General features: G+C 35.7%; 1 protein-coding gene and 1 long non-coding RNA gene across 2 annotated transcripts; one reads left to right on the top strand and one right to left on the bottom strand.

Annotated features, from left to right (window-relative positions):
- Positions 1-55: 55 nt before the first annotated feature.
- On the bottom strand, positions 56-19,927 carry LOC145733085 (RNA polymerase II elongation factor ELL-like). Its single transcript, XM_081985723.1, has 15 exons — positions 19,727-19,927; positions 16,060-16,113; positions 12,343-12,587; positions 12,048-12,235; positions 11,746-11,893; positions 10,517-10,587; positions 10,271-10,421; positions 9,965-10,219; positions 8,747-8,869; positions 8,576-8,692; positions 8,365-8,506; positions 4,739-4,872; positions 4,515-4,686; positions 4,074-4,459; positions 56-1,578 (listed from the first exon to the last, which is right to left on the bottom strand). The coding sequence occupies exons 1-14, from the start codon at positions 19,856-19,858 to the stop codon at positions 4,298-4,300; spliced, it is 2,094 nt and encodes a 697-aa protein (XP_081841849.1). The 5' UTR covers positions 19,859-19,927; the 3' UTR covers positions 56-1,578; positions 4,074-4,297.
- LOC145733090 (uncharacterized) lies at positions 15,777-16,841 on the top strand. The gene is made up of 2 exons (XR_014179118.1): positions 15,777-15,917; positions 15,986-16,841. It is a non-coding gene; the product is annotated as an uncharacterized LOC145733090 (long non-coding RNA).
- Positions 19,928-19,934: the final 7 nt, after the last annotated feature.

Raw genomic sequence — 19,934 nt, 5'->3', positions numbered from 1 at the left:
AATTGCGTTTTATACTTTTTTTTTAGTTAGTTTGGGAAAAATAAAAGTCAAAAAATCGGATGCTTCATATATAATATATGGAATATAATTCAAAAAAAAATTTACAATGAAACGATATTATGTCGTTACAAAACTAAGCCACTTTATTATAAATTGGACAATCTCGAAACACTTTATACAACTGATACGTACGATTATTTACAGTATTCCGGGCGTATACGTCAACGTTATCGTTTGTCTCTATTTTTTTACTTATTTATATATACGAGTGGCATATACAAACGTCCTTTAAACAGAGATAGAGAGAGTATGGGGGGGGGGGGGGGGGAGAGAGAGCGATACGCTCGGTTATTTTTTTAAATTGTGTGATATTGGACATTGTTTTGTTTGTCTAAAAACAAATCGCATAAACAATTTAATAATCTCGTATTTCTATCAGTTTTGCGACAACAACCAGTAACAGAAACTCAATCCTTATAGATATAAGCATTACACAAATCCCAAGATTAACGACATAATCAGGAGTTTCAGGAAAAAGTTTTTTTTTTGTAAAATTATACTAATATGGAGTTTTTCGAAATTTTTACAGCCCACAAACGATACTCTTATCCCGTAAAACTCCCGCAATTTATAATATTTTATTTTATCTATTTTATTTAAATTTTTTTGGATTTTTATATTTGCTATTTTCAGAAAAAAAAAATGAAAGCTAGATGACTGAAAATTGATTATAAGCATATTTCCTACCGATTAATAATTATATAATAATTAACTTGGATATACGTGGAAAACTTTACCACGATTCGGGTTGTCACAGGCCATCAACGTCGATTCCTGGTAAAGTGATTAAAATATATCGTGATGCATCAAGGACTTGCCGAAGTCGTCATCGTATATCAGAGAGTGTATATTATGTACAAATCACAACCGAATTGTATGAAAAATTCGCGAATCGACACGTAAATCGTATTTCTAGGACAGCAATACTATTATGTATGTAATAGGTACATGAATTGGCATATTGCATGGGCACGTCCGAAAGGCATGAGGCCATCACAGTCTACGATATTATTATGTATAATGTACATGAACAAGTTTTTTCTTTTGGACAACGAAAAACCTACCAAATAACAAGCTAGTCAATAAAATTTTGCTAAAATGTTTTACGTTAGAAAAACAACTTAAAGGTTAACAAACATCCACAATAAATATAAAAACAACACAGTAAAATTGAAGTGCGCAGTGAAATGGGTAAAAAACTACTTTGGACAAGGAGTAGATTTGTGTTAACCCCTTCAAAGGATATTATTTACATAAAATAGGCTTAGTTAGCTATTTGATCAATTTGACGCTAAAACTTTTCACTTCCTATGAATTAAAATGGAAAACCAAACTAAAACCTGGTTCTCGTCAATTTGGTTTTTTCACCCTTTTTTAACTTACTAAAGGTCCTTAAAATGAACGAATAATCAAAAACAAGTACATGTGGTGTTACTTCCACTAGACAAAAATGAAATGTTCCAAAGATATGTTTCCAGAAAGTGTCAAGCTAAACCAGTGGTGTCCTGTTGCACGAGCCTGAAACAAGAAAAACCTTAAAATCACTTTCTATTATTTAATTATAGATTTATGTGCAGGGTGTTTGGTGAAATAACGTCCACAAGATTGTATTATTAAAGTGTTTTTGCATTTAAGGAGCTACAAGGAAAGTTGTAGGAAATTCCTAAATGCAGCAACAAGCAGTATTTTGCCATTTTTTTCCACAAAAAACCTAACTACTAAATGATAAGTAACGGGTGTTTAATAATTGTTATGGTCAGGTCGCCTATGGATGGCAATTGTCACAAAAACGCATGTCTTAGATAGCGTTGCAAACAATTATTATATGACAGCTGTCATTTCAAACGAGAGAACCACAGCCAACTACGATCATAACAATTATTAAGAACATCCGTTACAAATAACCAGCGCAATGTAATTAACGTGGCACCAAAAAAGGAAGCCGTTTACGCTTATTTCGGCCGCTTCAGTTGTAGGTGAACTCTAAGAGATGGCGCTAATACAGCTCGTCATTGCAGACATAGTTGCCAACTTTTGCAGTGCTTTCGCTTACTTTTGCGAAAATCCCATCCAAAGAAAGCTTGTTTTTTTCAAATAAATTTGAGTTAAATTACTCGTATTTTGAAAACTAAACAAGATAAGAATTTCTGGTTAGAGGTATCGATAATAGAGATTCTATTTATTTTAAAAGTCGCGGGACTCTTTTTTAACGTCAAAACAGAATCCTGAAGGTCACGTGACCGTCTTTTTAGTTTTAAACTGATACACTAAATCACGCATCTATTTGTAAGATTAAAATGTCATTTTTAACGTCACGTGACAGTTTTTATGTTTAGACTATTTTTTTCAAATCGCGTTACTTTTTTAACGTCACAACAAATCTTGCAGGTCACGTGATTCTTTTAAGATTAAAAATTGAATTTAAAATGTCACATGACAGTTTTAAATGTCATTTGAAGGATCACGTAATCGTTTTTCAGTTTACAACTGATATTTTTAAAGACACGTGACCCTGTTTACAGTGCAAATGGCCACGTGACAATTTTCAATTATTTTAACGTCAAAACGAAATCCTAAAGGTCACGTGACTGTTTTAGATGATTTTTGACATATTATTTAAAGAGTCACCTGACTCCTTATAATGTCCAAATGGTCACGTGACGATTTTCAAAAATAAAATATATTTTTAAAGGTCACGTGACTCTTTTTACAGTTCATAAAGTCGCATAACGATTTTCAATAATCAAACATTTTTTTTTTAAAGTCACGTGACTCTTTTTTAATCTCAAACCGAAATCCTGAAGATCACGTGACTGTAAATAGCGAAATAGTGTTGAAAGGGTCACGTGACCATTTTTCAGTTTGAACTGAAATTTTTTAAATTACGCGACTCCTTTTAATGTGCAAATGGTCACGTGACGATTTTCAATACTCAAATTTAATTTTTTTAGTCCACCTGACTCTTTTGTAACTTCAAAACGGATCCTAAAGGTCACGTGACTCTTTTAAGATTAAAAATTTGATTTTATAATGTCCCCAAACCAATAAAAATTTTATCAAGTGATTAACACATATTTCTGCAATTAATAAAAAAAGATACGTGTGACGTCACGTCGATTTTGAACAGTTTGTGAGTGTAAGAGACTCAAGAGAGGCAATACATAAAACAGACAAAGATAGACATGGATTTATTGACATTGACGTACAGCAAAGAAGAAATTATTCAATATGACATCATAACCACAGTTTAACCTCAATAATATTGATATTGAATATTATTGCTTTTATTTTGTAAACTTTTTCTTTCAATCTTTTCAAGTGATTAAATATGTACTTTCTACTCTTGAGCAATCATATACTACTTACAATAAAATAATCTTCACAACAGTACAAGACAGTTTTTGCATGTTTCCGTCTTGGAAAAGTGCACCATGTTTTCCGAATTTGCAGATTTCTCGGCACAGGTAGAAATATTCTAGATGGCAAAACTTGAGAAGCAGCTATTGCAACACCATACAAAGTATTTTTTTAAATTCACATTTACAACTATTAGCATTTGATGTCTGCAGCAATAAAAAAATAAACAAAACCATAAACAGTAAAATAGGGTTAGGTTGACGTAATCTTCTTTCTTGACGCGGCATTAAATAAGTATCAACGTTGCCAAATAGTGAAACACTGCTTGTGACGTCACAGTTTTTTTAATGCTCAATTTCTCAGTTATTATAGCATTAAATGAAAATCGCAAAACATACGTCTGTAATAATTCACGGAAAGCTGTTGGAAACGGTAAACAAAAATTGATGTTTTTCCCCATTTTCAGTTGTAGAGGCAATACGACAAACCGAAATCATAGGCACCCTTGACAATGACAGTTAGTGATGGATGTCAAATAAATAATGTTCTCTCTGTTTAATACAAGAAGGATAGACCTATACTATGAGCCTACTTGATTGCCTAAAGTAAAACAATTGAAAAATCATGCATTTAGACTGATTAATCTGAACACTTACGTTTTTGGAGTATGAGGTCCGCAGCCGGCGTTCCAGTAAAACAAATTCGATTCGCCATCGCCGACTATCTCCAAAGGCGTCGACAACGAAACCGTTAATGAATGAATAAGATGAAACTGTCCTAAAAAACAAACGTAACGCGTGCTCGTCGACGTAACTTTCTCCGACGAAAAAAAAAGCGTTTTCGTACTATAACTTATCCGGTCATGATTTATGCGCGCGCGTTAACACTTGACAACTCCCGCCTGCGCCTGATCGTACTCGCTGACCAACTTTTTAATGTGCGACAGTTTTTCGTGCAAGTACTGGAAGCGATTTTTGGCCCTTTGATGCTCGAGATCCTTTTTCATTTCGTGGTATTCCCGAACTATTCGTTTCTTTATCTCCTGAAAAAATCGTTAATCAACATTTCCGTCAGTTAGTTATTCGAGGAGAACTTACTTTGAATCGGGGACTGTTCTCTCCTTGCTGCTTCAGTTCGGCTTCCAACTGGATGAACCTTTTAGACACTTTGTCCACGATCGGATAAAGACCTTTGTATTCGCTGTAATCAGCGTTGAAATCCGCCTTGTACGCCCTCTTTTGGTCGGGGGAGGTAATTTTCACATACTGCCTAAAAAACAAAACATCAACTAAAGACAAAAATGGAAATAAGGTAAAATTACTTTTTATAGTCCGGAAACTCTTCCTCGTCCATTAAATTGGCGCTAACGGGCGACTGTTCCATTATAGGTGGCGGTAGTCCCTCGGTCTGACTATCAGGGCTCACCCTCGCTATTCTGTGGCTACTAGACGTTACCTGAAACCCCCAAACATTCACACACCTTCATAATACAGTGCTTGCAGTGAAAACTAATATCAAAGACTATTTGGAAAGCAACTAACCAACAACGAAAGGTTTGAAAAACAGCTGATTGGTGTAACCTTAAAAATTTAAAAAGAAAAATTGAAAATTAACAAATGAATACAAAATTCCAAAAAAAATGGCTTTGGCGGTCGAATCAGCTGATAGCCGAGTTGGTTACTAACTCGTAATTGAAGCTTTCTTGTAACTAAACACAATTTTCGTTAAAAAATTACAAATAACCGAGATATCGACCAGGAAATAGAACAGTGCAAGAAAACAAGTTTTATTGAAGATGTCATAATTTGACAGTTCCTAACTTGGTCCCTGTGTCAACGAGAAGGTTCGTTCAAACGTCAAAATGTAGCCCAAAACTTCTGTTTTCTTTGGTCAAGTTAGAGTTTTTATGGAAAAAAACACACTAACAACTAGAGCCCGGATTTCTAGAAATTTTGCTTTTTGTAAATAACAAAAGCAACCAACCTTTGAATCTAATGTGAACGATTTAAGCAAAAACACGTTATTTGACAGATTTTTTTGACTTTTTGTGCTTATTTGCTGCTATTTTTTATGACAAACCAAGTTTTTTAAATAAATTATGCTTTGCAAAAGCTTACAAAACAGCCTAGAAGCTTCCATATGCTTTTCAACTTATCTAGAAGCTTTCAAAAGATTTCAAGACAGTCTAAAAGCTTATGTATGCTTCTAGAGCAGTTTAACAGCTTCCAAACGTTTTTAGAACCGTTTACAAGGTTGTCAAATGCCTTAAAAGCAGTCCCATAACTTCAATGCTCGTTAAACTGTCCAAATACTCCTAAAGTAGTCTAAAAAGGTTTTAAAACACTACAGTAACTCCGAAATGCTTCTTAAGCAGTCCAAAACAGTCTAGAAGCTTCCAAAAGCTGTTAGAACACTCTAAAAGCTTCCAAATAATCTTCAACTAGTCTAGAAACTCTCAAAAAACTGTCTAAAAGCTTCTGTATGCTTCTAAAGCAGTTCAAGAGCTTCCATAAGTTTCTAGAACCGTTTACAAGGTTTCAAATGTTTTAAAAAGCATTCCAGAACCTTCAGTGCTCCTAAAATAGTCTAAAAAGACTTTAAAACACTACAGATACTCCAAAATGCTTCTAAAGCAGTCCAAAACAATCTAGAAGCTTCCAAAAGCTGTTAGAACAATCTAAAATATTTCAAATGTTCTTCAACTAGTCTAGAAGCTCTCAAAAAAATTAAAAACTGTCTAAAAGCTTCTGTATGCTTCTAAAGCAGTTCAAGAGCTTCCATAAGTTTCTAGAACCGTTTACAAGGTTTCAAATGTTTTAAAAAGCATTCCAGAACCTTCAGTGCTCCTAAAGTAGTCTAAAAAGACTTTAAAACACTACAGATACTCCAAAATGCTTCTAAAGCAGTGGGAAGCCTTTCAATACAGTCTAGAAGCTTCCAAAAGCTGTTAGAACAATCTAAAATATTTCAAATGTTCTTCAACTAGTCTAGAAGCTCTCAAAAAAATTAAAAACTGTCTAAAAGCTTCTGTATGCTTCTAAAGCAGTTCAAGAGCTTCCATAAGTTTCTAGAACCGTTTACAAGGTTTCAAATGTTTTAAAAAGCATTCCAGAACCTTCAGTGCTCCTAAAGTAGTCTAAAAAGATTTTGAAACACTACAGAAACTCCAAAATGCTTCTAAAGCAGTGGGAAGCCTTTCAATACAGTCTAGAAGCTTCCAAAAACTGTTAGAACAGTCTAAAATATTCCAAATGTTCTTCAACTAGTCTAGAAGCTCTCAAAAAAATTAAAAACTGTCTAAAAGCTTCTGTATGCTTCTAAAGCAGTTCAAGAGCTTCCATAAGTTTCTAGAACCGTTTACAAGGTTTCAAATGTTTTAAAAAGCATTCCAGAACCTTCAGTGCTCCTAAAGTAGTCTAAAAAGACTTTAAAACACTACAGATACTCCAAAATGCTTCTAAAGCAGTCCAAAACAATCTAGAAGCTTCCAAAAACTGTTAGAACAGTCTAAAATATTCCAAATGTTCTTCAACTAGTCTAGAAGCTCTCAAAAAAATTAAAAACTGTCTAAAAGCTTCTGTATGCTTCTAAAGCAGTTCAAGAGCTTCCATAAGTTTCTAGAACTGTTTACAAGGTTTCAAATGTTTTAAAAAGCATTCCAGAACCTTCAGTGCTCCTAAAGTAGTCTAAAAAGATTTTAAAACACTACAGAAACTCCAAAATGCTTCTAAAGCAGTCGGAAGCCTATCAATACAGTCTAGAAGCTTCCAAAAGCTTTTAGAACAGTCTAAAAGACTCCAAATGTTCTTCAACTAGTCTAGAAGCTCCCAAAAGATTTCAAAACGGTCTAAAAGCTTCTTTCTGTATGCTTCTAAAGCAGTTCAAGAGCTTCTATAAGTTTCTAGAACTGTTTACAAGGTTTCAAATGTTTTAAAAAGCATTCCAGAACCTTCAGTGCTCCTAAAGTAGTCTAAAAAGACTTTAAAACACTACAGATACTCCAAAATGCTTCTAAAGCAGTGGGAAGCCTTTCAATACAGTCTAGAAGCTTCCAAAAGCTTTTAGAACAGTCTAAAAGATTCCAAATGTTCTTCAACTAGTCTAAAAGCTCTCAAAACAGTTTAAAGCTTCCAAAAAATTCTAGATCCGTCAGAAAACTTATTTTTAGTGCTTTTTAATCCGAACCCTACTAATAACTAAGCAAATTAGCCTAAAACAATGGTGTGCACGCCAAAGTTAAATAAAAAACTTTAGTATATCTGGCCACATTTTGTAGGTAAGGTAATTTATGTTTTCCATAAACTGAAACTATTCCAAAAGGGGTAGTTTCTGTAAAAAGAAACCTACTAAAGCAATTCTGAAACCTTAACACTACAGACAGAAAATTACAGTAGATGGTGTTGGCTACACTAATGTAAAATTAGTTTTGTTTTTCTAGGTTGTAGGTTATGTGGCTAAACGGCTAAATGTTTTATTTCACGATTGTTTCTGTTCAAATTAAAATACAGTTAGTTATTTTCTAAAAGGTGTTTTCTTCCACCAGGGCTAAAAGTCCATAGTTTCCCCAGTTAGTCCCCTGGTAAATATTTTCCCCTCACGAAATATCCCAAAAGAAAGGAGAAAAACAGTTACCTAATTTTTTGAGAAAATTCCATAATCTGGCATCTCAAGAATTTTTTTTTAATTTGTTAGGGTATTAAACAGTAATTTTTTTCTTTGTTTATTGGGTCTTCTGTCTCACACAAAAAAGGTTTGTTGGGAAAATAGACAGAAGACCTAATAAACAAAGAAAAAAAATGAGTAACTCGTCTCAACAAACATATAGAACATATCTCTATTAAACAGTAAATAAATAAAAAAAGTAAAGGAAATTACACGTGGTGAATTTAGGTCAAAAAAAGTAAAACTTACATGCAATTACCACATTTTTCAACGGAAATTTCTTACCTTATGATTGTTAGTGTTTTTTCTGTCTTTATCTCTCTGAAGGCCGTTGTTGTCGATTGAAAATGCCGCAAACTGAACTGACATCGGACTGCTGGTTCCTCTTCGAGCCTCCTCTGTCGTTACACCGTTACTCACGGGTGATCTGTCAAAAATGGCACCAGTCAAAAATCTGTCAGTCGTCAAACAAACCAGTTAAAAACGCAATACTCACCCACTTCTGAAAGTTTTCTCTCTACCAACACCAAAAGTCAAACCGTTGGCACTATCACACTGTCGCTTATTTCTGTCGTCCTCGGCAGGCGGAAGATTGTCATAAGAATTGAAGTATCTGTCGTATAAATAGCTAAGTACCCAGCCCTAGTTAGTGGAGTATAAAATATACCCGTTAGGCGGCGATTCCCTACTTCTAGGATTCATATTGGAAGCGTCCCGAAGATCTGTTACCGGCCTTCTTTGGCTGTTATTCTGGTCCACTGGTGACCTATTGTATGCCGAGTCGGGTTGCCTACACAGAGCAAAAACAACCACTTAAGTTAACAAAGCGAAGTATTTCTTTAAAAAGTCAAAAATGTGTATGATAAGTATACCATCAAATTGGCCAGTCAAAATTTTCTAGGTGGAAAAAACCGAAATTATGAACCACCAACTGCCATTTAAACTGAAATCCCTTATTTGAATAAGGTTGCACACACACACATTCATACTTTCTCAAATTAATGCAAATAAATGCATTTCTAAGCTACACATGTGTGGCAAACTTGACGTCACAATGACGCAATTGAACCAAATAGTATATTGACCAACTGTCAAATTACGTCATCGTGACGTCAAATTCGCTTAGAACACTTGCATGCACAGCCTACTTTACCCTTAATACTCACAAAACGTTTGTGGAACACAAAATTGTTTTTTAGTGTTTATTTCATGAAAGTATCAACTTTTTAGATAATTATAAAAATTGGGTTGTTCCATTTGAGAACTTTGACTTTTCGCACTTTTTAAATTTCAATTTTTGATGCCAAAATTTGACCCTGTATCATTATTTTTGACGTTTTTCTACACCCACTGTTAGAACCAACCTTGTTACTATGAACATACATACATAAGACAGATGTAAAAATTTTCTAAATGGAGATAACCAAGAGTTAGCAGTTTAGTATGCACCAACTGTCCTTTAATCTAAAATTTCGTATTTCAAGTAGGATTACACAGAAACTGCTTAAAGTGATTTTTTAAGGTGTCAGAAATTATAGTATACAGGTGTGGTAAATCCAAAATCGCGTAACGGACAGAGAAACGTACATTATGGCATGCGCGGGACTAAGAGAAAACGAAAAAAATATCAAGTAGGCCATATTTTCAGCGCGCTGTTGCCAAACGCCAAGTATCACTCAAATACCGTCGACAAAATAACTTGGCGTTTGGCAACATGAAAATATGGCCTACTTGATATTTTTTTCGTTTTCTGTCTTAGTCCCGCGCATGCAATAATGTACGTTTCTCTGTCCGTTACGCGGTTTTCCTATGGTCGGTTTTGGATTTACCACACCTGTATACCAAGTGGAAAAAATTAATGCGTTCTAGAACAAACTGAACTTACCTATAACCAAAAGAGCCGTCATTGACAGTAGGCTGAGAGGGTGGGGGTGGGCCTTTAGCTCCGTGCGCTATCCGCGCCCTCTTGTGAGGAAAACCGTCCGAGTTTTCGTTGTAGCTCGGACGTTTCGCCCCCCCGTTCACATTATTAGTGGACGTGATCAAGGGCGGAGATCCGGGATGGGTGCTGGTGGGCGATTGTCCGCTTCCCGAGCTACCATCGCTGCCGCCAGGCGGAGTCAAATTTTGCGGTTTGCGCCTTCGCAAAAAAATTGGTTATACTGAATAAGGAGCGAGGAAATTTGAAAACCTTTTAAGTATCTGTTTTTCGGTTTCCGTGTAAAAAGGCCAATCCTCGTTCACTTCGTTCCACATATTCCGGTTCAAGTAGTAGCAGTTGTCTCGCAGTTGAGCGATTTGTTTCAGTACAGTGGTCATACTGCTAGTACCGCGCAGACCCTCTGGAAATTTCACCAAAAATCATGTTGATAGTTTGAGAAATGCCACAAAAACAGGCTAGAAGTCTCTAATCTAATAGTAGAAATTTGAAACAAACCTTTTGTCAGTCGATCGTGCAACTCGATCTTTTTGAAGGGGCGCAGCGCCAACATTTGGATCAATCTTTCTCTGCAAGAATTAACAAGCTGTAAAAATCATCATTTTAACATTTTCCACTTATAGAGGATTAGAAGTCCAGACAACCGCAAAATGTTAAATTACGTAGTTAACCTTAAAAACTAAATTGATGTTGAAAAAAACAAGAAAATTACTAGGCTTGGAAGAAGTGTATTATAGGCCAACTTTGTCATGTGATATTTGATTTAGACTGTAAAATAACTCTAACCAACGATTTCTAGGCGATCTGACCAAACAATTCTTAGAAGGTGAAGAACGTTTGCAGAGGCTTCTAGCAATTTTAAACTATTCTTATACAAAAATTAGAATACTTGTAGAAGCCACTGGCACTTTCTTAATAGAACTAGAACCTTTTGACTATTTCAAACAGCCTCTGGCAAGTTAAGGCAATTGTAGGAAAGATTAAAATACTTGTAGAAACCTCTGATACGTTTTAGAAGGCTTTCAGTAGCATTTAAAGGTTTCTGGCACCATCAAAATGGTCCTAGAAGCCTCTGGAAATTTTAAACAATTATGAAAAGGTTAAAGACACTTGGACAGTACTTAGAAGTCTCCTCCGCCAGATTTAAAATGGTCCTAGAGGCCTCTGACAATTAAAAATAAGTCTGGGAAGGTTTAAGACACTTGTGGAGGGCTCTGAAACCTTTCAGAAAGTTTACAGTAGCATTTAGAGGTCTTAGGCACCTTCGAACTGGTCCTAAAAGGCCTCTGATCATTTAAAACAGTCTGGGAAGCTTTAAGACACTCTGGCACTTTTTAAAAGGGAAAAGAAACCTGATAAGACCGTTTTTGCTTCCAGTTCCAGGGAAATTATGGTGGTTCACTGTTTTTGGCCACCCTGTATGCAATTTTTAAGATTGAATTTTTTCTTGACACCATTTGAAAGAGGTTCACCTTTTCTGAATTCCCAAAAATAACCGAGTTACAGGTTGTTGAAATTTTAAGTAGCACCAAACTTGATCCAGATTTCGACCTTTTTGACATAAAATAAATTTAACTCAAGGTTTTTTGCCGAATATTTCGCCATTCAAGGCAGTTAAACAATTGTAAGGTTAAATAAGTAAATTCGTTACGAAGAAACTCATTACGGTATTTATCAATTTTTTCTGTCCAAGGAAAGGTTTTTATAAAATCTTGGAACGTCCCTACCTTAACGGTCTCCTAGCGACCTCTGGTACAGACGGTTTTCGGTTATACGGGACGGTGGTTCGTTGCGAGCTGCTCACGTGATTACTTCCTAAACCATTAGAGAGACCGTTACTGACGGAGGACGAATGCGCCGACGGTTGTGTATTATCTAAATCACAAACAAATGTTAGTTTATTATGTTAGCTATTAATAAAATGCTAGAAGAGGGAATAACACCTCTTCTCCACTATAACTGTGGAGAAGACATCTCCATTGATTCTTGAACTACTTGAAATTGTTAATAAAACGGTTATTTGACTTACTTTGGGGCGGTTTAACGGTTGACGGATTCGAATACGAAGACGATTTCATTAAACTGTCACGCATTGAGGGCTGCGGTGGCCTGGGCTGTTGCGAGGATGGCAACAATGGCGGTCTGGACGACGAATTCGGCTGCTTGACTTTAACTTTACGTCCAATGTCCGTTTGATTCGGTTTTATTTCACGGGTGCTGCCAGAAATGCATTATTAGGTTAGATTGTTATATGAACCAATCAATTTGCGTTTTAGTTTTGTGAGCAACTGTCAAATTACTTTATTCTCAAACAAAATACTGACCATTTGTTTTTGTATTTGTCTTCGGCTTCTGTCATTCGATTTTTGGTGGCCTCGTAAACGTCATCGTTGGCGTTGATCCGAATTTTGTGCCGAATCGAGCCGAGACACTCCAAAGGGCCCCGCGGAGCGTTGCCCTGGATGCACTCGAAGCTGCCTGCCGGCCCTTCCATGTCCGCCGTGGTGGACATGGCAAAACTGAACGACGTACGACCCGATTCATGGTGTTGGGACGGGAATGACAGTTCCTGAGGGGAAAACGGACCGGGGTTACATCACAAAATAAAACGACCAAAATTAATACGCGGTCGTAACAGAAACGTTCGTGTCAAGAAAATCCCATAGTCCGTTCTCAACAAAAGAACCATAATAATTCAACGTACTTGACACCGATTCGCGGGCTCGGCTGGTTCCTGGTACCATTGGTAACGATGGGCGTCTGGTGGTAAACGATCGCGTTCTATTTCGTAGATAATGTTAATAACGCTATACGGCACGTTTAAATTTGTTTCTTTAAAATCAAACATACAGAGTGGAGATGGTAACTAGCCAGTCAGTTGACTGTCTCCACCCTGTACAAGAAAACCAACTTTATAATAAACGTTTATTATCCTAAAAACTTTGAAAAAAACTAATTGTCAGTTGTAGATGCAACACGGCAAACGGCAATCCGAAATCATAGGCACCCTTGATAATGACAGTGACAGTTAGTTCTGTCGGTAATGGAGGATGTCTATTTCTCTCTGTTTAATACAAATAAAGAAGGATGGAACTATACTATGAGCCTATGATAAAATCCCTGATTGGTTTCCAACTGGGAAACAGTAAATGTCAAGTTTTATTGGTTGAATGCTCACGTGACTATGACGTATTCTGACCAATGGATGTATCTATCGAAAATTAGTAGCAAAATAATTATACTCCTGTATACAAATCAGATTTCTGTTTCATCTCAACAATAAGCAAAATATTTGGTATTTCCTGTTTGGTTATGAGTGATTAGATAATGCAGATCATCAGGAAATATTTCTCATTTAATTGAAATTAAAAAAAAAACTCCAGTAAGAATATATTTATAATTTTTCTAAGCTTAATTTGTAGTCATGAAACACTTTTATCTTAATGTTGTAATAAAACCAGAAAATACCTTACCAAGACAAATTATTTGCTGAAACTTGGAGATTTACAGTTAACTTGCAAGATATTGTATTAAATTGCGCATATTAATGGTTAATTATAAAAGTTAATAAAAATACACTTGATTTACATTACAAATAATGGTCTATGACTCACTATCTACTATTAGTTACTCAGGTACTCAATAAATTAATCAAAAATTTTTTTTTTGGTTTCAAAATATTAGAATTTGTTAATAGTGATGTCACAACTTAAATATGAAAGATATGTGTTTGCTTTAGCACTCCAAAACGTCCAAATTAAGACATGATCTGAATATAAGATATGAATTCATTTTCCTCCACGGTCCGTCGCTCTTCCGTATAGCAATGACTTAGAAATTATACGCAAATGTGAAAGTAACCGGACTTCTATTGACATCGATAGCGCAGTAGCACGAGGAATTTTGGTTAAGTTTTAAAGTCCACCAACACCTGGGGGGTGGAATGTTCAGCCCTTAAAACTATCACGAAAAACAGAAATAATTTTAGCCGAAAAAATACGTTTACACCAACCTGAAATGTGAAACAGTTTTAATAACAAATTGTCCCCGATTAGCTTTCACTAAATGTGTAGAAATTCTATCGGATCGAGGTCCGGGCGGTCGGTAAGACACGATTTTATTCCTATTCAGACGTCGATTTTTTTTTTCTTTGTTGAAATGGAAATCAATTTGTGCTGAAATCGTGTACCCGCAGGAAGTTGGTGAACTTTTCATTGAGGAAACAAACATCAGGTTGACAGTCCAACATGACAGGAAAATTCCTATTTCAGTTTGAACTAAACCGAATTACGAAACTTAAGTGTTTACACACAAAGGATCATTAACACTAGGCAATCTTATCGTTCCGGTGTTTCGATAAAGACAATAACAACGACAATTACTTTATTTGAATAATATGTGTGTAAACACTAGACACGTTTAGTACCCGATCAACAGAAAAACATTTTTGAAATATTAGAATGCACAACAAAAAATCAGTCTACAGTGATTTTAATTATTATATCAAGTTAAGGTTAAAAAGATGTTAGTTAAATGTATTGGCGTTTCAAGATAAGAGATACTCCCTCTGGTGATCAATTTAGAAAACAGTTTCGGGCATTCCAGCTGTCATTTATCCGTTTGTTTACATTTATTTAGGTTAGGAATTTAGCACTGGTTTCATCACCGCCTACTATACTAAAAAGAAATCACAGGCACCGTTGACAATGACAATGACAGTTAGTTCTGAATGGTGGATGCACCGCCTACTGTACTAGAAAACCTAGAAGGTGCTTGTCAAAAATCCCAATATGGCGGAAATAGTTGTGACAGTTTGCGTTTGTTTGTATTGTGGAAATTGAGTTTTTTGAGGATTAGATGAATTTTTACGGTTTAAAATCAAGACTTAAGATTATATTTGTTTGCTGCCTGTTCATAAGTGTTTCAAGCAACATTGTAACAGCAATTCAAGAAGAAGCCCAATCGTGTCAGTTTTTGTGGTGCACAAGTGCTTTCTTGTACAGTAGACTTATTAGATACTTGTTACATGCGCAGGTATGTGAGTTTTATTTTAAAGCATCCTTCATAATGAGAGCAACAAAAATAATTTTGAATGAATGTTTTTGTTAATAACATAAGAACCATTTACCAATTTTGCTTACCTAGTTTCAAGAATTTACAGATTTTCTCATACTGAACAGTGTTTAAGCTAGTTTGCTGTGTGTTGTACTTTCCAGGAGCAATTTGTTTAGACTGGACTTGATTGTGTCGAAAAAGCTCTATCTAATACATATCTGGATCAGGAATGACCCTTTCTTTGATTTTTCACTCACAACTTGCAATCAACTACACGAAATAATAAAAAAAGACATATTTCTTACTACATCTGCATATACGTTTGTGTGGGAACTTCAGGAAAACTACCCGTCTTAATGAAATTTCCCGGATTAGGTCAGGCAAGATAGTCTGCCGTGCGGACAATACACTGTAAACTTAACTGCTCTTACTTTTTACATTAAAACACTAACTTTTCTATTAGAGACATTATTTATTGCCGGCTTTTTTCTACTCATCCCTCTCTACAACAACAACTTCTTAACCTAACTTTTTTGACACTGTTGACGGATTTGAACACGTTCCGTATTAACCTACTCTAGTGTCACTACAGTTTGTGTTAAAAACCAAAAAGTGACATTTTAGGCTTTCTAGTATAGAGGGCGGTGGTGTCATACATTTGAAATGACAGTGACACCTTGTTTATTATGTTAGGTTAGGAACGAGTTGCCCGATTTTAGTTCAACTGCGATCTAACTTGCCAATAGGTATTGCAGGATTTCTATTACAGATAATTGGCCCTAATTGAGAGGAATTTTGTTAAGCCAATTGAACGATTACAGAAGAAACCTCGCTCGCGGTGAAGGTAATTACACTTCCATTTCTCCCCCCGGTTAAGTAAACCGATCAAAAAAATTCACTTTTACTTTCAAGCCATCTCGGAATTCTTCGCCGTGCACTTTTTGAGTGAGAACCGACCGGAAATTCCGGATAGCAACAATACTTACGCCATTCTCGTTTCCTAGGAACCTTATGCGTGGACTTTGACAGTTGGCCTTATTCTGCAAACAACACAAAAAGTTAGTATAAGGGACAATAGTTTCGTTCCAATCTGTTTTACCTACGAGATTGCGTAATTGTCTGTCGGAATATCATGTGCAAAGGTTAAAAGATTGTACAATGCGATTTTTACGTGTGCTTTCACTGAACAGTAAAAATTACAATCGCCCGCCGTGATATAAGTGGCTGTATAGTGAATGAAGTGACGAAATTAATTAAATGTTAACATTTTACCATGCTAAGTTAATTAGACGTGGTGTTATAATCTAAACTGTTTGACACTTGGTGTAACCCAACCATAAGAAGGTTTACATGTGCAGTTGCATAAATCTACTTTTTTGATCATTCACAAACTACCCACTGTACTGACAATTTAATCTAGCCATACTTATTAAACAACCATTCAAAAGATGAATAACTTCAGAAAAACATTCACTAATTGATCATGAATTCGGCCATTTCTACTAGCTGAGCACAGAGAATGCAGCAAGAGGATCGATTTCCAAGGGTCAAGGCTGTTAACTGATTTACATCCTCGCCAAACGTTCAATTTACGACCTGTTGTCTTGCCTGCATGTTTGTCATATCGAAAACGAACCAAGAAGTTGTTAAATTACAGGGGTAATAATTTCTTGACAAAAGTCACCTACCTGGATGTTTTGGTGGTTGCCTCTAACCAGAAAAAAATCGAATTGGATAGTTATTACTAAAGAATGTGTGTGTTTAAGGTCACTTTGTGTTTTTTGGCTCCTACCATGAACTGGCGTCATTAAAAACAGACTTGTTTACATAGATCTATTGTGATGTGATGCCAAAATAAGGGGATTCTGCCCGACCGATGAATCAGTATTACTTTATCACTTTACCGGCTAGATAAAAAATACCATTAACTTTACAATCTTTAGGAGTAAACAGTATTTTGTAATGTTAATGAGATAGGGGTTTTTCCTTCAATAACTGTAAAGATGTAGATTTCCAGTTGATGTAGAAGCAGCCTATTCAAAACAATAAATATATAGCTGTTTTCTTTTGGTTTGTGATCCAAACACATCATAATGGATCTGAAATGATAACACCACTTTAAAAAGGTCAAATCCCTAACAAGCTACTATTTAATTAAAATTGTAGAGAATGAAAGACCTTGTCAAAATGGAAGCAAAACGTGCTTTACAATGCACCTAAACAAACGTAAATTCAGCATATAATAACATATTATTTTTGCCAACTGCATTTCAATAGGTAAAACGACAACCTTGGGTGTATTTTGGAAGTATTTAAGGAAACACCATTTAAGGTCAACCACCCTAAAATACAATGTGCAGGTAGCTGTTTTTCGAAACTTTCTACAATAAAATCCATACTTATCAAAGCGTTGTGGGGGCTTGCTTTTACCTGAAAAACAGATGGTTTTTATGGACCCAGGTGGCCTCTTTAATGCAGCCCTTGGTTCCTCTTTATCCACCACACCATCTCCTTGATAAGTTATAACTACTGGGTTCATGAATATCACAAACTTAGTATTAATAATCAATCCTTACAGATTACATTACAATCTATATTAAACCACCTGTTATTTTTGATACACCTTCATTTAGCCCTTAAGGTGGCCCTGTTTGAATCAATACTCCAATTCAAGTGAACATCTGTCTAAAAAGGGTAGATTTACCCACCCTAAAACCTCTTTAAAATGAAGAAAAGACTTGTTATGGACATTTAAAATTAGTGGATAGTTTGTGATTTAACCAAATACTTATTTAATATTCTATTTGGACTATTTTTTTTAAGCTACACTTGATAGACCCCAAACCTTGACCAAATCGAACGGCAAAATAATGAAAATGATTCAAGAGAGCCACCTTACAGTGTGCAATACACAGCAAAAGACTTATGCAAAAATACCAATGACCCACTTTTCGAAAACGAGGTTAGTCCATAGTTTCGGTATCCACCTTCTGGGTTTTATGATAATTACTGGTTTTAGTAATGATTGTTTATTAATGATAGGAAAAATATGTGGTTAATTGACTAGGGCTCCAAATTGCTATGCCAGTGTGTGATAAGGCTTGTTTTAAATTAACTTTATACTGTTATTGTCACATTTCAAAGGGTTTAAAATGCAAGCCGGATTTTTGGTGTGGGTGCTTTATCTACACAAAACCAATTTCAATTTTCTAGCTAACCAATGCAATTAACTGGGTATTACCCAAAGTTTTTCAATATTTAAAAAGAAATGCTACAGATCCTACAATGGTGTACCAAAAAAACCAATCAAGTCAAGCAATCAGCTGATTCTTCCAAATTGAGAGCAAAGCAGGTCATCGCGTTCCAGTTCAAAATCACAGACACACTTTCAATTTTTAACATCAACTAGGTTGCCAAAGTAGTTCAAATTAAATTACACTACTCTGGTAATTGGATAATTATTGTAGGATGGTCGCTAATTAACGCAGAGTTTTGGGAAAAATCCACTTTCTGCATTTCCTACCCAATCTTTTATATACAGGAACTTTGTTAATTCAAAGACCAATTGAAGGTTAACTTATTTACATACTCGAACAAGAACAGCCTCCAGCCATAACAGCAACTCAATGCATTTTTCCATATTGCTTCAAAATATCATTTTAACCAAAGAGTATGGAGAATCATAACCATAAAACTCAGTTAGAGTGTTCTATACTAATAAAGTCAGCAATGTTGTCACATCTATTACAACTAGATTGACTACACCCTTCAAGTAAGTCAAGTTCACCCTGAGCATCAAGGTTTTTGACCATGGGATTTGGCAACATTGTGTATTAGACTCCAGGTTCCAGTCTTAAGGTACTATGTTGCCAAATCTCTAGGCTTACAAGAGAAAATTCCAGTAAATGAGCTGACCCAATCAAGTCCTATAAAATTAAGGTACACCCTGCCTGGGGAGTTAAACAAAATGCTTCTCTGTACAGTTCCAGAAAAGTCCAGAACATAACCTCACAGTCTTAACAGAAAATTAGCAGCCATGTGGCACCCTGGAAATCAAACTTAATTTAATAACTAATCTTGGTCAAACCTATTAGGTTGTCTGTGAAATCAAGACAAAGAGATTCAAAGTTAGAAAGTGACCAATAGCATCAAAACTACATATCATCTGGAAAGATTATGAACAAATTTTCTCATGGAATGTTATCAATACAATCCTAAAAATGGGAAAGTTTTGCAGGTACTTAAGGAATGAAACCCACTTTCATATCCTTGTTTGGAAATGATCTGTGTCTGTGCAAGGTAACTTTATGTGCTATTAAATTACAAGCATTATTGCAGCTCGAGTGGATTTTTAGGGCTCCTGGTGTAGTTCTTGCTGTCCTGGACCCCACCACAAAAAAGGGGGTGAACACTTTGCAATATGTTGACGTGGCGGGGGCAGTTTTGGCCCCCCTAGGGGGAAAACGTGACCCAATCCGTAGATAAGTGTTCATAAACCAGAAACTGATTATAGAAAAATCAAGGAGAAATCAAAAAATAAAAAGATATTAGGTTATTAAGTCATCTGAATATGGCGACTATTATCTCTGTGGAAAGGCAACAGATTGTAACGATCGAAACTGATTTCGGGGGGCGGATTTCTACGGTACTTGCCTGATTTCTGATGAAGTCTTCTATTGCACGTAATGCGGAATCCGTTAGTTTCACAAAAATCAAGTCCTTATTATCACTAAAATTTTGTTGCGAAGACAACCCGTACTGAACACCTGGACATAGCGCCGCCATTTCTGTCCAGTAAAGTCAAGACGGCCCCGACATCCAGCTGACGTTTCGAGGTCAAACTGGCGACTGCGTGAAACGG

This window comes from Ips typographus, linkage group LG8, assembly GCF_016097725.1.
Source record: "Ips typographus isolate SLU linkage group LG8, UJ_Ityp_2.0, whole genome shotgun sequence".
NCBI lineage: Eukaryota > Metazoa > Arthropoda > Insecta > Coleoptera > Curculionidae > Ips > Ips typographus.
The sequence above is the reverse complement of the archived record's forward strand: the minus strand, read 5'-3'. Positions and strand labels throughout refer to the sequence as shown.

Coding starts and splice junctions, on each gene's coding strand:
- LOC145733085 (XM_081985723.1), bottom strand. CDS start 19,858: ATGGCGGCGCTATGTCCAGGTGTTCAGTACGGGTTGTCTTCGCAACAA. Junction 16,114..19,726: donor AAGACTTCATCAGAAATCAG/GCAAGTACCGTA, acceptor TGTTGTTTGCAG/AATAAGGCCAACTGTCAAAG. Junction 10,220..10,270: donor GAAAAACAGATACTTAAAAG/GTTTTCAAATTT, acceptor TTTTTTGCGAAG/GCGCAAACCGCAAAATTTGA.